This window comes from Euleptes europaea, chromosome 11, assembly GCF_029931775.1.
Source record: "Euleptes europaea isolate rEulEur1 chromosome 11, rEulEur1.hap1, whole genome shotgun sequence".
NCBI lineage: Eukaryota > Metazoa > Chordata > Lepidosauria > Squamata > Sphaerodactylidae > Euleptes > Euleptes europaea.
The window spans coordinates 36,827,450-36,845,495 of NC_079322.1; the positions used below are offsets into that span (position 1 = coordinate 36,827,450).

General features: G+C 42.2%; 1 protein-coding gene across 6 annotated transcripts in view; it reads left to right on the forward strand.

The window, feature by feature from the left end:
• Positions 1 to 18,046, forward strand: part of ZNF385D (zinc finger protein 385D) — a 412,248-nt gene that overhangs the window by 384,481 nt on the left and 9,721 nt on the right. For all 6 annotated transcript variants that reach the window (XR_008933693.1, XM_056857457.1, XM_056857458.1 and 3 more), the window contains one exon: positions 13,351 to 13,587. Coding sequence is in view for 5 of the 6 variants with exons in the window: in XM_056857457.1 (XP_056713435.1) it covers positions 13,351 to 13,587 (237 nt within the window). In the remaining variant the exon portion in view is untranslated. The remainder of the gene's footprint in view (positions 1 to 13,350; positions 13,588 to 18,046) is intronic.

Sequence of the window (18,046 nt, forward strand, 5' to 3'; positions counted from 1 at the left end):
AAAAAGAGTTGGGTTTCATATGCTGATTTTTTCTACCTTTTAGGCAGACCCCTTATGAGGTAGGTGAAGCTGAGAGAGCTCTAAGAGAACTAGTCCAAGGTCACACAGCTGGCTTCATGTGTAGGAGTGGGGAAACCAACCCGGTTCACCAGATTAGAGTCTGCCGCTCATGTGGAGGAGTGGGGAATCAAACCCAGTTCTCCAGATTAGAGTCCAGCGCTCTTAACCACTAAACCACGCTGGCTCACTGAAGTCTGACTATAGCTTGGCTGGCTTGACAGTTCAGCTTGGAAGACAATGCAGACGAGTTCCATTTTCTGCAATGGTGATGTCTTGGGGTGCACTTGGTTGCTGTGTGGCCCTTATGATGATTGGGCCGGAAACAAAGTTTCATTGAGGCTGCAGAATCATTCTGGCAAGGGGTGGGCATATCATAACTTATATGCTTGCCTACATCTGCCTAATTGTCTGGTGCTTACAGCTTGGCTTAGTGGACAACTGAAACTGGGGAGCAAGGTAGATGAGTCGCCTTAGTGCAGTAGATGCCTCACCAATCATGGGCAGAATTCATCACCATCTGAGTCTTGTGGTTCAGGCTGCTATGTTGATGCGCTCTTTAGGGGTGATCATTAGGGAGGGGGCCTCATCTGTACAACATTAAAGATCTTTTGCTTTGAGTCAATCTGTAGAAGCAAAATACAGAGTGCTCAGATCAAACTCGTCTTAAAATCCTGGGCCTATCACTCTGCTGGTTTTGGCAACAGCAAATCTATCAGTGTATTAAGCTTGGTGGGTCACCCTGGGAAATAACTGCATCATAAATTGGTTATAACGTTTCTGTAATGCCAGTTGAAGGTGAGGACCGGTTTTTGGCAATGCATTGTAATGTCAAGAATAAAAAAAAGGCAAAGCAAAAGAGCAGTGAATAAATGGTAGAAGCCATTACTACTGTCTCACTACAGAACTTTTAAGCAACCAACTGGCAATTAGAATGAGTCAGCTTTGTTTCAGCTATGATTGTTTTGCTCTAATATCCCCCAGAGACACCTCATGTTATGACTTACGATCAAACATTACAGCTTCTTTTAGCACATAATGAACAGCCAAGTTGGCAGCCCAGTCACAACACTGTATACATATCTCCAGCAACAGAAAAGGGTCTTTCACATTGAAAATGTTTATACAGTACCTTTCTTGAAACTGGACGCCATCAATCGCTTCATTTTTTTATTACAGACAGGCAGACAGACACAGACAGACAGACAGACAGATAGATAGAATTTATTTATATATTTTTTAAACATGGGACCATCTGACTAGGCCCAGAGGAACCAAAGATAAAATCCAGCTCCTTTCATTCAAGATCTTTCAACAGTCCACAGTTATATTCAATGTTTCATCTTATATTGCAATTTAGACTGCGAAGATATTAATCCAGGACATGTGTTGTTTGGTTTTCCTGTTCATAGCTATAAATTCTCATGATTACCTCTTCTGAGACAAGATGCCAAAAAGATCATACTAGAAGCTTGCATCGGGTGGGGTGGGAAGGGTATTGGGTAATTATGAGATACGTTAGGCGGGAGTTATGCACCAAGGATGGTGATTGGATCATACTCCGGTCTAAATATGAGTCCAACACAATTTAAAACAAATCCATCTTACTTTCTTTTTTCCTCCAATTTCAGCCACTGTCCTACAGCCTGATTTTATGTTATATCTTTGGGGTGTGGGGGAAGGAGCTTGTTATTGCCAACTGAATGCTGTAGTAGTGAAGGGATTCCCCACTGGGTCTGATACTAAATTAGCAAGCTGTCACTTTAAGCTCTCTTCCTTTAGGCGTTCATTTGAATACATGACAACACAGGCTGGATGCTACCATTAACCATTCTTTTTCTTGTCATGTGAGATAATGGAGGGCCAGGTTAGATCTACATGACATTAACACCAATGTGTGATCAAACCACCATGTGGCAGTTTTTGTTCCCTTTCTTCAAAGCCCCGTTTTACATGATTAATCGGGCACTGCAGCCTCCAAAACAACAATGCGGCTATGCAATCTAAACCCAGTCCTTGCCCTTATGTTTCATCTTGAAGTCAAAGTCAAATAGAAACTCTGTGACTTTCACAGAGCAGCTGAAACGAAAATCATTTGTGATTCTCCCTGGTCTTGATTATAAGCTCTACTTTTGAAGCTCAGATCCTTATCCTTTGTCCTAATTTCAGAAACTGTTTTTTTTCCCACTGCACAGGCCCTATTAATTAAATGGCCGGAGTGGCAGCTTGAGCCAACACCACTTTCCTCTAAAGCTCCTTGAGCAGAAAACCTTTTCATTCATAGTTTCTGAAAACTGTTTCTATTTCTGCCTCACTGAGGGGGGGGGGATCTATATTATAGACTCGAAAGGACAGCTTCCAAATCTAGTCAAAACCAAGGTTACTTAAAATAGATCCGGAATAAATTGCTTCTTCTCCCCCTCTCCCCACTCGTATGCAGTCATCTTTCTTTAAATGACATTTCTCAGAAAGAGCCCTCAGCTCAAAAACTGCTTCCCTTTTCCCTGCCCGGCTCTCTTCCCACCCGCTCTTCAACCTCCAACTGTTGTTCCTGCCAGCTTTGTTCAATTAACTTTAGCAGGAATCCCATTTATGCAGTTAATTTCTTTCAGGATTGATGAACTGTGCATTGAACTGGAGGGACTGACGGTTGAAACAGAATACAGATTTCATTACAAAGCTGTGTACCGTTAATTAACAAAAACAAGTCACTTCAGGACACAGTCAAATGGAGAACACCCAGCCCCTGAACTGGTGTTGTATGTGATTACCTTTCTTTTTTCTTCCTTTTCCATTATTGAGTGTGTAAGCCTATAGCCTGATCTTTTATTTTTGCAACACATCAGTCAGATATATTGGCCAAAATGATCCCTGCCTTCCCCCCACCCCCCGCCAGCTTTGAGCTCAGACAGATGAGGCAAAGATCACACATGTCAGTCTATGAAATGCAAACTGAGTTCATGCAGTTGCAGTGTACCTTGAGGTCATAGAAGGAAGGTTTCACTATCTAAAACTTATTCCTTCGCATGCTATTAGTATTTTAGAAGACATTAGAAATTAATTAGAAACTAAATACCCTATGGCAATGATATCCATGCAGTTGTACAATACACGGCTAGGGTTGCCAGCTCCGGGTTGGGAAATACCTGGAGATTTTTGTGGCAGAACCTCAGGAGGGTGGGGTTTGGGGAGGGGAGGGACTTTAATGCCATAGAGCCCAATTGCCAAAGCGGCCATTTTCTCCAGGTGAACTGATCTCTATCGGCTGGAGCTCAGTTGTAATAGTGGGAGATCTCCAGCTACTATCTGGAGGTTGGCAACCCTATACATGGCACCTTTGGCTGTGACTGATGATGCCCCATATTGATAGCTGAATTCTACAAAAATTGTTAGTTCTCCAGTTCACCTGGAGAAAATGGCTGCTTTGGCAATTGGACTCTATGGCATTGAAGTCCCTCCCCTCCCCAAACCCCGCCTTCCTCGGGCTCCACCCCAAAAACCTCCTGCCGGTGGCAAAGAAGGACCTGGCAGCCCTAATGCATCTGGCTGAAAAGGGACAGCATTAAATGGGTGCCCAGTACTAATGGCTGATTGGCTGAGCTGCACATGACATGTCCATTTCCCTCTGTCTCCTGCATCTTCTGCCTTATACCTCATTCTTCCAAAGGGAAGACAGCCAGTTTATCCACACAGAGAGAAAGTCACGCAGATAACTGGCATGGACGCGAGGTTCCCAGAAATACTTTTCCTTTTAAAATGATGTGAAATATCTTTCACACTGTGTTTTAAAATAACATTGTTGCACATGTACCCAATCCATACTGCTGCAAATCACTTGGATCCAAGTTTCAAAGAGTAATGTGAGACTGTAGAATTGCGGCTGTGTTCCTTACCAGACAAACAACACTCTTAGGACATGGTGTCGGACAAGTTGCTTCCAGTATTGACAAATAACCCTTTTCAGGTATTTAGTGCAAGACTGAAATCTGCATGATTTCAGCCAGATATGGTGGCAAGACTCTTTTTTGCCAAGATTTCTTCATCACCTGCAATAAATAAAATGACCCAATGGAAGTATGACAACACACATAAAAATTAAGGGACAAATAATCTGTGAAAGGGTTCAGAAGCTTGTTTCAGTTCATGCAAATGTTCCCTATCCTGAAATTTGTGGTCCAATGACAGTTTAGAACTGGAAGCTGTACATCATTTCAGACACTGATTTTAATTAGAAAAAATCACTTACGTTGTGTTAGTGTTCTCATGGATATATTATTTCCTGAGCACAATATAAATGTAAATAAACAAGGCCTGTTAATTCTGCCTATCTCCATTTATTCTGACACATCCTGAAATAATATTGGCTTCTTAAATAATATTTTAAGTGCAACTGAATATCTTACTTTATTGCCACTCCTTAATTATGTAACCGGTTGTTTATTTTCTGCATTTTTCGCTATATATTTGAGGGACTTTTTCAGTTTATGCATGGTATTTTTTTTTGTCATCAAGTCGTATCTGACTTATGGCAACCCCTGGTAGGGTTTTCAAGGCAAGAGACGTTCAGAGGTGGTTTGCCATCATGACCCTGGTATTCCTTGGAGGTCTCCCATCCAAATACTTGCCACAGTCAGCCCTGTTTAGCTGATGAGTCTAGCCTGGGCTATCCTGCTCAGGGCATGCATGGTAATGCTTAGGTCTATATACTGGGTTGGATAAGACGTTTTCATTCCACTATCAGTTGAACCTTCCACTCATGCTAGGAGCCTGCTGCCAGCCCAAGAAGCCTTCTATGGGTGGAGCATGCCTCTTCTCCTCAAGCAAGGCTCTTGGTGTCATGGAAGGCTCCCCTGTTAGAGTTCCTCCACCTGCACAGACCCATTTCCTGGCTGCTTTAAAAGGAGCTGCTATCTGGTGCTGTCTGTGCTGCTGCTTGTCAGGGGGAGAACACTCCACCAAGGGCTTCCACCCATTCAATCCCATCTCTGGCGACTGCTCATCATGTGTTGACTGGCTAAGTGCCGCAAATAAATTATCTATCTATCTATCTGGCGACTGCTCGTATTTGATTATTGTATTGTGGTTTAAGTTTTGTTTGTTTGTAAGCTAGAACAGCTTTGCAGGAGAAAAAGTGGGGGGATATATTGAAATTTATTTATTTATTTTCCAATTTAAATAAATCAAAATGGTCTGCAGAACAGAATATTTGGGTCCAGCCCATTGTTTCTAAACCCAGATAATAAAACTTTCCTTTTATTTACTGCATCGTCCTGTTTTCAACTCCAGCTACTCCTGGTGGTTCGGGTACCCTCAAGAACAGTGTGAGACATAGCGGCAATGAGAATCAGCAGGAATTTCCCCACTCTTTTCAAGTTTCCATTCTATTCATGTAAGCGGCATGTGGGTTGAGGCTGCTTTCTCCTTTCTCCCTTCTTATTGCAGACTCTCCCCTCCATACCAAATCCCATGCTGTGTCCAAAGATCCTCTACTTCTCAGGAAAAATGTTTTCATTAGGGGTTGCAGTGGGAAGGGGAAAGCTGCAAAAATCTGTTCAACAACTTGGTCATTCCAATCTTTCTCAGAGATAGCTCTGACATTTTCTTAAGAGTTCTCCAAGAAAGAAAGGAATACAAAGCTCATTGTCAGTTGGACCCTCACACTCACTTCCAAAACTTACTGTGTCAGGGAATGAGAGAACCAATTAGGTAGGCAAATTGTGGCCTCATTCTAAAATTCCCAGTTTTCACATCATAAATGGAAGTTCCCAAGCACGTTTTGCAGTGTCCATTGCATCTGGCAAGTATGGGGAATTTTCAGTTCATCTTGGCTCATTGAAAAGTATGTAGTTATTTATTTAAGACATTTATAGCCCATCTTTCAACAAAGTCCTTGAGGCAGCATCAGGATTCTTGGTGACGATGGAAGCTCCTGAGCATGCTCAGAAGCATACCTTGTCACCTGGAAGCCTGGGAGCTGTGTTTTTGTTTTTTTTCCCCCAGTTCCAGAAGGGGTTGAAAACAATTCTGATGCTTCCTGGTGGCAATGGAGGTCAAGACCTCCACTGCTACAAGGGCTCCCTGATGCCATCACTCCCCCAATAGCCCCAGTTAGAAGAACAGGGATTGAGGAGCCTCAAGGGAGCCTCTAGGGAGGTGTGGAAACAGAGTGATGGAGCCCATTACAAAATGGGCCCAAACTTTAGTAGAAGTTAAAACTCAATAGCATGGCTCGTGGCAACTCTGGCGAGCCTCCACTTTCCTTTCTGCTTTTGCTGCAGTATCCAAAGAGGGACTCAGACGCTCGTATTCATTATAATACAGCATAGGGTTTTCAGTTTTCCAAACCACAACTGATATATTTGAAGCAAGGCACTTGACATAATTGTAAATGTTAAACAGGTTCTTTGTAACATATGCTCCTTATGAATTTAAAGAGACGGGCATGAAGTCTGAATGCCACCTTTTCTCAATATTGACACAGTTCAAAAAGAGTACAACGTTGAATTCAGTATCGAAAACCACTGAGGAAGTATGCATATTCTGCCAAGAGAAAATTAATTAAAAGTGTATTTGGCCTACCAAATTAAACCTGAGTACTTAAATCTTTAAATAATTCACTCTTGGGCTCCCGCTTCAGTGGGTGGTCTGCACTTTATGGAGAATTCACAGATGCTATTTATATGTACATTTTGGTTTTGTTTTATTGTAAAAATAAACCTGGGGATTTATTTTTCCCACTGTACTTAAGGTCTCCTCTTTTATAGACTCCCTAAACACTCTTGTTTATATGAAGATGAAGATCACAGCGGGAATCGTTATGAATGCTGAAGCATTCGTCTTTATTGGATGCTGACGTCCCATTCTGCACAGTATTAGCATTTGTGGCAGCGCCAAAGCAGAGCAGCGACAGTTGCAATAATGAATAATTACTGCAGGCCATTATTATGAAAATAGCACAATACAGCTTGCCTGCATCACCAGAACCAATTTATTTCATGCACGCGCTGAATGTATTTCTGACTTCTGTCCAGGGCTCTGTGTCATTGCAGTATTTCTTCAAGGGCTCAAATGAATACATTGACAAACTGGCAATTCTGATCTTCTGTTCATCAAAGTGAAATTGATGGAATCCCTTCAAATCCCTTTTGGCTTCTAATACAGCATCGTGCAATGGGAATACCGGTTTGCTCACTAGTGAAATGGCCAGAGTCTGCCCCAGGCTAGCCTGATCTTGTTAGATCTCAGAAGCTAAGCAGGGCCAGCCCTGGTTAGTATTTGGATGGGAGACCACCAAGGAATACCAGGGTTGCTATGCAGAGGAAGGCAATGGCAAACCACCTCTGTTAGTCTCTTGCCCTGAAAACCCCGTAAGGGGTTGCCATAAGTCGGCTGTGACTTGACGGCACTTTACACACACAAAATTACTGAGAATTATAGGGAAATGAATAGAAGAGGGCCATGGCATTGCTTTCTGAATGTTTCCAGCTGCATTTAGCCCCATTTTGGTGGGAAATATTTCAAATGATAGTTTTCAAATGGTGAAGTGGTCCTTCCTAAAGCAGGCAGTTCCGGGGGGTGGTGGGTGGTGGCAGACTCTAGGGATGAGCAAATGCCCCCTGCTTTGTTTCTTGTAATAGTCATTTCTATTTTTGTTAGTGGCTTTGTTTCTCTCTGCTTTTTAGCCGTAGTTTATCAGAGTTGTCTGTATTGTATATGCACGTTGTGTGATTTTTATATTTCCAGTCAATCCACCTTTACTTGTTACAATCACAGATCAGCCAAGATTGACAGAGAGAGTCATCAGCGCATCTACACAGAATAAAATTTCAAAGCCATATTATAGCTGTTTTTATATTGTACTTATGATACATGTCATTCTACATATATGTTATAAAATAGTTTATATCCAACCAGCTTTTCTGCTGGTGAAAGAGGGATTCCCTCTGACCACTCAAAAGGGCTAAGGGACCTGCATGTACAAAAGTCATATGGGATGAGGGTTGTAATAAGGAGGAGAACTGGAGGAGATTGAGTGAAAAAGCTGCCTGGTTCCAACCCAATATATAAAGCTGATATACTGATTCCGTTTTCAAATGCATGCACATTATAGGGGAAAGATGTGCAAGGAAATAGAAATGGCACATTTTTTAAAAAATTACATTTTGGAATTTCACAAGGGGGAAGTGAAATAAGAAAGACGATTTGGGGTTCCAAACAGTGAGGGTAAGAAATTCATCAGCATCGCTATGCCTCCTGTTGTTGTTTGAGGATGTTCAACTTGCTCTTAGCCACACAGTGCATGTGAACACCCACAGCTTGCAAATTTAGATTAAACACATAGAGGCTGCCAAGTGGAGGCATTACCCAGAGAAGGCCTGATGTCTGCAAGCTCTGTGCCATGTGCTCCTGCTCAGTCAGGTGCATCCTCTCTAGCCCAGTATCGGCCGTTGTCAGGATGGTGCAGTTCTGGCAGGAAGATAACTGAGCACGCTTGCATTGATGTATGTGGAAAGGTGATTGAATGTCTTGCATCTGCTGAAAGGAGTGCTACCACACTTGGTGGCCTGACGTTAGATTACAGGGTTGGGTCCCAACTGGGCAGCGTCCTAATTTTCTCATGCATTTTGCTTGCCCTGTGAATGTTCCCAGTGGACTGTCTCAAGCTGCAGGTCATTTCTTTTTTTAAAACATGCATTGATTTTAGAGAGTATGTGTGAGTTTCAAATGCACCTCGTCCTTTAAAATACATGGCATTAGCAACCAAGAAAAAGTCCTGCCAAAGGTACTGTTGTGTACCTTTAAAGAGAAATTATCCATCTAAATATGTTTGAATCTTCCCAAATGACATGATATATATCTTTATCACAAAATGTAGCAAGAGATTGTGAGAGTGACCACTTTCTAATAGCCTGATTAACTTTGTTGGTATGGAGAGGCTCTAGAAGTTTTCATTGATTCAAGGAATTTATTAGGACAAACGTTGACAGGTCCTCTTTTCTGTCATTTCTAATCTGCCAGGAGCGCAAGGGGTTTTCATAGTGTAGCATTCAGAATTTCTTTCTCAATTCTGTTATGAGTACATTTTTTCTCTTATTGACTGTGGCTTCTCTTCCCAAAACATTTTAATGCAACTTGTATAGTGGTTTGCATGCTTAGCATATGCATTAGGAGTGCCAGCTTTAATTGATTTAATTGGTAGATTAATGTATTAAAAATAGTTAATATATTGACAGAGCAACATATAATTGAAAGGTCTAAAAGAAGTTGAAAGCCACTGTGGCTCTATTATGCTGCTCTTGTGGAGAACAAAAAGAAAATATTAAATACAGTGTTTTCTTTCCACAATATTGGTATTGTTTAAAAGGTAAAGGTCCCCTGTGCAAGCACCAGGTAATTCCTGACCCATGGGGTGACATCACATCCCAACGTTTTCTAGGCAGACTTTGTTTATGGGATGGTTTGCCAGGGCCTTCCCCAGTCATCTTCCCTTTACCCCCAGCAAGCTGAGTACTCATTTTACCAACCTCGGAAGGATGGAAGGCTGAGTCAACTTTGAGCAGTCTACCTGAAACCAACTTCCGTTGGGATCGAACTCAGGTCGTGAGCAGAGCTTGGACTGCAGTACTGCAGCTTACCTCTCTGCGCCACGGGGCTCTTGTTTACTTGCCCCTAAAGAAGCAGGTTCTCCATTTGGAGGGGCTGCTTGACTGGGGCTTCCTGTTGGATATGCAGGTAGTGGCAGTGGTCATCACTGTACATTGAGTAACTGTACATAGGATTGCAGCAGAGTATGGTTAGAAGGCCCATAATAATAGCAACTTTGCTGAAGCTAAGCAGGTATAGGTCTGAATGGGAAATTGCCTGGAAATACAAGTTACACTGCCTTGAGTTTCCACAGTGGAAAGACACCGAGATATATGTGATACATACATTATTAGCCATTACTAACTTATTCCTTCAAGGAAGCTCCCAATAAAACTGTTACCATGAAAAAGAACAATGGAAAGAATTCAGATTATTTTACAAATCCTTCAAATGTTATGAGAACTATAATTTATACCACAAATTATGTAATCCAATGTCAAAAAACAAATAATAGTGACTACAGGGGGGGTTGGGGGGATGTTGCCTTGAAATACAAGCTGCAAATAACGGAATCCCAACAGAATAATCTATTTAGATGACTAATCTGGAGTGACTATGGCCTTTTATGCATGGCTGCTTTCCTCGCCATCACCCCTCCGATGACTTCAGGCCTTTGTTTTGATTATGTATGCCATTTCCGACTGGGAGAGGTCGCCTCGCTCTCCCCCTGTGTTTCCCCATGTTTTTCTGCGTTTTCAAATTTGAGATAAAACAGGTCCCTAAAAATACGGTTTAAAATGCGTGGAAACACAGGGGGAGAGCGAGGTGACCTCTGATGGTTGGAAACGGCATGCATAATCAAAACAAAAACACAAAGTTGTCGGAGGGGTGACCACGAGGGAAACAGCCATGCATAAAAGGCCTATGCATTGAACCGACACCAAATTTAGATATTGAACCCATTAAGAGAAATTTTGACAAAAATTGGGTCTACTCTGATCATACTTCTGTTTAGACTGCGATTATTCTTAATGCATTTGGACAATCCATCAATTTGAAGTGTTGCTGATCAGTAGGCTTTGCCTCTTTTCGTACACACTATCAGCTGAAAGTTTCCCAGATTTCAACTGGGCCATTGCTATTTAGGCAAGGAAGTGTCTTTTAATGACTTCTTTTGATGCCGGTGCTTCAGTATTATTTTTCCATGTGACAGGTGATTTTGAAGTGTCAAGTCACGTTAACCCAATGAATTAATCAAGGATGGAAAAGGACAGGAGAAGTTTTTAAGAAAGAAAGGAACGGTCTATTCTCTCTCTCCTCTTTTACCACACTTCACACCTTTCTCCAGAGAGCATGACTGACGACTGTAATTATACTGCATGATTATATCTCCCGCCTATAGAGGCAATTTTGGTTTCACCTCTAGGGTTGTTAGAGCTGATTGTCTCCCTGCATGGAGAGATGACTTACACTTTAATCATGTTGAAACTGTAGAACTAAAATTCCAAAAGGAAAGCTACAATAGAACAGAGAAAGAGGATGAATACTTTCCTAGGCATTACAGATGCAATGGAGGAATCTAATCTGTTGTTCTGCTGATGGTAGAAAGGTCCCTACAGTGTATTTCTGAAAGCTTCATTCAAGCTAATTTAAAAAGCATAAGTAACTGAGATCCTTTTCATTATGGAGTTAATTCTACAGATGCAAAGAGTCTATTAGATGCTGTAAAAACAACAGTTCACAAGATCCATCATGAAGCCAATTGCAAAAACTAGAATCCAAATCCAGTGCCACACAAGGGCAGATACTAATAGGAGGGAGAGAATTTGCTCTTTTGCCTTGATGATCTGTTTGCAGGCATAAATGGGAACAAGCATAGGGATGGTGAGGGACTGTTGTAATGAGACATTTTTAATAATAGTGAATATGAGCCAGTGAACATTTCACATTTTCCATAAACTGGAGGTATACATTTTTCATCAAATTTGGGGGAAATCGTTTTAAATAGATTTTCAGATGCAGTGAGGAGGCAGAATGTGAGAGAAAGAGAGGGATGGGATAAGGAACAGAAAGAGAGAGTGCTGAGGTGAGGAGGCAGGAAGAGGAGGAAGAAGATGACGACAGAGGGGGAGAATGAGTTGGATTTTATACCCCGCTTTTTCTCTTTTCTTTAAGGAGTCTCAAAGCAGCTTTCAAGCACCTTCCCACAACGGACACCTTGTGAGATAGGTAGGGCTGAGAGAGTTCAGAGAGAATGATGATTAGCCCAAGGTCACCCAGAAGGCTTCATGTGTAGGAATGGGGAAACAAACCAGGTTCACCAGGTTAGAGTCCACCGCTCATATGGAGGAGTGGGGAATCAAACCTGGTTCTCCAGATTAGTGTCTGCCGCTCTTAACCTCTGCACCACGCTGGCTCTCAAGAGAGAGGAAGAGAGTGATGGGGTAGGAGGCAGTTAGAAAGAGTGATGGGGTAGGGACAAAAAGAAAGAGTACTGGGGTAAGGGACAGAAAGAGATAGAGAGTGATGGGGTAGGGGGTAGAAAAAAGTGATGGGGTGGGGGCAGAGAGAGATAATGACAGGCATGGAGAGAGTAAGAGAAGGGGTGGGGGGATGGAGAAAGAGTGAAAGGCAGAGAAGTAGGAGAGAGGGGAGGAAACAGGTGGGGGATGGGATGGCTGCTCCCGTAAGTTCCTTGTGGGTCCCCACTTGTTTAGCAATTATTTCTTGTTCTCTTAACAATCTCAGTTCAGCTGAGTACAGCTTTCCTACACAACTTGATGGCAAACCACCAGTCATGTCAAAACCCTCCAGTTTGTGCTGTATATAAGGGACTGCAAAGATAGCACATGGTCAAGCAACTGACAGTCCACAATGTGTGGCTGTGTTCAGCTTAGTGGGTCACACTGGAAATTTACAGTGTATCAGTGTCTTCCTAAACTCAATACAGCACCATTTGCCTTTTACAACAAAACTCCTTTTCAGGGGAAAATCTTTCTGCATGTGCTTTCCGCAGCACAAAACATGTTCTGTCTGTTCCACAAAGGTATATTTCTGCAACAGAGACACGGGTTCTGTGTTTCCTTGCTACCTTATTGCAGTCCAGCCTCATTACTGATCTGTTGTCCAGTGACTAAATTAGAATTGAGAGCTAATTCAAAGTACAATTTTGTTGTCATCGGGTAAAATATAGGGGAGACACTATTTCCCACTTTAGATTATTTGGACAACTTGATTACAAAATATAATCAGAATACAAAGCTCTCATCCTCCGAAAGTGCATTTTAAAATATATTTCCCTCTGAGTCACTGACTGTGTTCAGATTGGATACACCATCTCTGTCCTCTCACAGCAGTGCAGCAAAATAGTCACCATATATCAGCATTTGTTTTTGGCTAGCCACAGAAACACTGTTCCCATCCTCTATAGTGCTCAGCAAGACTTCCAGTTAACGGACCAAGTAGAGGTACTTTGCAACTCAGTGGGGTAGGGCTTTTTTTTCAGATTCCTAATCACAAAATAAAAGAGTGTGATCTTGAGTGTGTGATTTAAGCTATAAGTCTTTTTCATTGACTCCAAATAAAATTGCTTTGGCCATAGATTTGTTCTGTTCGCCCAACACGACATTCTCATTGCAGTCTTCAAATTCTACACTGTATGAAAAGAATACTCATTTTTTCCCTGTCTCTTTTAAAAAATCTATAAAGCAGACAATACAACAGGGACACCAGCAATATCAACAACCACAGCAGTTGAAATTCGGAAAAGCAGCGACATGACAACTGAGATCACCTCTAAAGCTGAAAAGCTCCCCGCAACAGTCGCTATCAGCAACACGTGTTCTTCGGGAGAGACGGAGGAAGAAAAGGCCAAGCGACTCCTTTACTGTTCACTATGCAAGGTTGCCGTCAACTCCGCCTCACAGTTGGAGGCTCACAACAGTGGTGAGATATAGCAATTTCTTTCCTGAATCAAGAGGCCTGCAGTTATCTTCCCCTGAATAGATTAGGCTGCTTGAAGCTGGGAGGGGGGGTAGAGGTGGCAGAAAACCAGCAATTACATGGAATTCATTAACTATTAAAGAATAAAAATGGCATGCAAAAAGTCCTCCATGAAAGAGAAAAGGAGGAATTTTACTTCATGCAAGTGATCAGTTGCTTTAAACTTCCATTTTAATGCTTCTAAATATTGCATTATGGAAGAATACAACAGCTTGGACTTTATCATGGCACTCTTTTGCATACTTCCATTTATTCCCAGAAGCAAGATCAACAGTAATTTACAAGGTTGGATGTGAAAGGTGAATCATGAGCTGATATGAGTGGACTCATAGGTAGTTTTCATAGGTGACAAATTGGTTTTTGCATTTCCCAGGTATCAAGTGAAAAAGTTAATTGACTTAAGTGTACATTTGATATAACTTTTGTAGTTACTGTCCAATGTTAGTGCCATTCCTTCAGTGTCACATCTCAGACAAAGAGGAGTTATTGGTGTCATTTTAAAAAAATGCCGTTAAATCTTAAATTTACTCTATGCCAAGGAATTCAAGAAAACTGGCTGAAAATGTTACACAGGTGGCACATAAGGCCGAGCGACATCCAGAACATGAACAGCTCAACATCAGGCTTGTGTTGGAAGTGTGGGAAAGCTAGAGGCACTTTTTATCACTGTTGGTGGACATGTACATCAGTCCAAAAAATTTTGGGAAAAAATTCATAAGAATATAGAAACTATACTTGGCCAACCTATTATATATGACCCTAAACTCTTTCTTCTAAGTAAAGTACCAGTCGAATGCAGTAAAGATCATCAGATTATATTAAAATATCTAATAACAGCGGCAAGAATAGTCCTAGCCTCACTGTGGAGAAAAAATACCAAAAATTGAACTCTGGATTGATAAAGCATATGAATTCATAACAATGGCGCATCTAACAGAACTTTTACAACCAGATACCCAAAATTCAAATAAAGACAAATGGCACAGTTTCTACAAATTTATTCAAACCATAAAACAACGATAAACTTTTTTTTTTCTTTTCTGCTCTTTTCTTTTTTTTTATTTTACTTAGACGTTATGAAAATAAAGGAGACAAAGTATGACATGTTAAAAAACGTTGACTATTTGAATCCTGTTAAGGGGGTAAAAACATGTATTTTCCTTTTGTTAATAATCTCCCTTACCCTTTTTCCTTTCCTGTATCCCCATTTAATATCAGAAATCAATAAAAATATTTATATAAAAAAAATGCCGTTAGTCGAGATTAGACATCTAGTTAGACAACTTCCATTATCTAAGGCAGTGTCCTCTGTCTAAGTCATCACTGGCAACTGTTTTTTCTTGAAAACCTCCAGGTGCTAATACTTCCAAAATTCTCCTTACATGAAGTGGAGCTGATGCATTGAGAATCTTCCATTGCTCCATTTTTTTATTTCTGAATGCTGCACAGGCAGTAGTGCTATGTGAGCATTCGTTACAGCTCTCAGAACTTTCCATCCATATGCATTTCCTCTCCCCCCCCATGTTATCAGTGTGCATGACTACAATACTGTGAACAAGCAATCTTAATGTGACATATACACTTTTGTCAAGAATCTTTTTTATGAAGTAGTTGTGAAGGCAGGAAAAGCCATTTAGTGTCAACTTTTGCTTAGCATCACTATTTTCCATTTTGAATGCTTAGAAAACCGTTGTTATAATTGTAGAGGCCAAGTAGAGCCCATGAGAAACAAGGTGCACCTGCAAGATGTTGCCAAGCAGATAAGGCTGTGCAAGGCCGAACCAGCATACCAGCCTAATTGGGAGATGGTTTTCATCTGTGAGAAATTGGGAGGGGGGAATGACTTCACTCTTCACTCCTGAACCCAATCCAGCTTGAACCGGCCAGAACCATCTAGAGGTTTCTGAGAATTACTGTTCCTGATTGGAAGTCAGGGGTCATCTGACTGGGATTCAGATTGCCATAAGTTTAGCCATGCTTATGCTATACTAACTACTATCTATCATTATCACCTGAACTGCTTTGGCACATTACTCTGCTCAGATACAGCAATGCCGCAATGCAAGAAACTAAGGCCTGAACCAGCTTAGCTTAAGAGTAAGGAACTTCAGCTATGTAGTAGAGTTGTAAGTATAACCAGCAAGACTTTGTTATTTTCTTTGCCAGTGTGTCTTTAAGATTACTGTACTTGCATTTTAATTATTTTCTTTTAAACTCTTAAATAAACCTTTTCATTTAAAAGGTGGTTTGGGTTATTTGACCTGACTCGGTTACGTTACAACACAACTGGAGCTCTGGAGAGGGCGGCCAGTCGTGACATGGTGGCAGCTTTAAGGGATCAGGTCCAGTTACTCAAAAGTAATTCTTAAAACACTGGCAGTTTGTTATTTTGTGCAGTCAGGATGTCGTTCAGGAGTACTGCGAGTTTTGAGTTAGGCACCAAGCCGTGGCACAAATCAGCTGGAGCCGTACCGCGGAGGCAGCAGGCAGAAATTGAAGTGACTGTGCTTGGAGATACAGAGCCTAATCTCCTGCAGTTTGAGGAAGGATTTATGGGCGGCATGAACCCTCGGGTCGAAGGGAAGCTTCGCTCAAGGCACCGGGCAACTACAGAGCAATGTTGCAGAGATACCTCTAGCAGTTCCGATGCTGGAACGGATAGGGACTATGCAGATGACGATGACCAGAGGCCATTGCAGGGGTCGTTACCAGATGTCCAAGGAGCAGCCGGAGGGCCGAGTTCCAGGAATTGGGACAGAGACGGCAAAGGAGGCAGCCCAGGGGACAACGGAGGTGACAAGCCTAACAGCAAAGGTGAAGAGCCTAAAGGTCAGCCCGCAGGTTTCTCTGAATTCATCAAAGGCTTTATGGATTACCAGAAGAACATGTTTGGATATTTACAAGCGCAGAGTGCAAATTCTCAAAGGGTCCAGCAGCAAGCACCTAAGTGGTCGTGTAAGGATTTACCGAGCTACAAGGAAAATGACTGTGTTGTGACTTATTTAACGCTGTTTGAGAGAGCCTGTGCAAGTCTCAAAGTGCCAAAGGAATGTTACATGCAAGTTTTGTGGACTAACACCTCGGGAGAGTTGGCAAAGTTACTCACCCAGTTAAGTCCTGATGAAGTTCAAGACTATGAACTCTTTAAAGAAAGGGCAATCCAGCGTTTCTCCCTGACAGCAGAGCAACTTCGAGTGCGGCTGAGGAAGGCAGCACCCAAAGGTAAAGAGACTCTTACTGACTTTGTATACCGGCTGTTCCAGAATATTGAGCAGTGATTTGTTGCAGCTGATATTCGTTCTGTGGATGATGTCATCGCCCTTTTGGTAAGAGAGCAATTTGGGCAGTCTATAACTGAAGAGCTGCATGCTTTGATTCAAGCAAGGAATCCTAAAAATGTTGTGGAGATGGCTGCTTTTGCTGACCAGATACTTGCGGGGCGGAAGGAGGCTCATAAATCTCTCCTTCGGCTTGGACATGAGAGGCATGGGGCTACACCATTCCGTGGGAAAGAAGCAGGGACAAGAAGACCAGAGGTGAACCGGGAGTCGAGTTCTGGCAACCGGGCCACCCCAGTCAAAGATCCTGCCCAGCGGATAGACAAGCCCAAAGCCACTTCTACACCAGCAGCTACATCTGGATGCTTTCATTGTGGAAAACAAGGACATATTAAAAAGGACTGTGTTATTTGGAAGAACAAGCAAGCTTCTTCAGCTAAAGTCCAATGTATTGGAGGAGAAGTCTCTAACGCTGAAGCACAACCACAGACTACAGAGAACTGGGAGGCTGAGTATGTTCCGGAAATAAATCCAGAGCAGATCGTTCGAAGGCACCCTGTTCCACAAGATTGGCCGAGAGGGGCTGTGGCTAATCGAAAAGAAACTCAAAAGCAACCAGCTAACACTCAAGAAGGTGAACACACAGCAGCTAAGATGGGCTTTACAGCTACTGTGGGGAAGCTGAGGATTCTGGACTCTAAGGAGTTAATTTCACCTCATCAGCGAGCCTGGGTTAAACAGATGAGAGAAGAGGAGATCATCATAAATCACCGCCACGTAGTAAAAGGAACACGGGACACGGGCGCTGATGTTTCCAGCGTGCATTGTAAGTTACTCAATGACTGTGATTCTATTCCATGTGGTATTTTGAAGGTTGAAGCTTTTGAGAGTGCTGTAAAGCAAATGCCTCTAGTGAAAGTTCACTTACAGTTTGGAGGCTGGTCTGGAGAAAAGCTATGCCTTGTCCATAGTAAGGGAGACCAACCATTTATAATTGGGTCTGACTTGCTCTATCAATGTGCCCAAATGAACCCTGTGCAAACCAGGCAGCAAAAGAAACAGCTAGAGGGGATTCAGGAGAGTGAAACTGCAGATGCAATCTCCAGCCCTGGAGACGGGGAGGA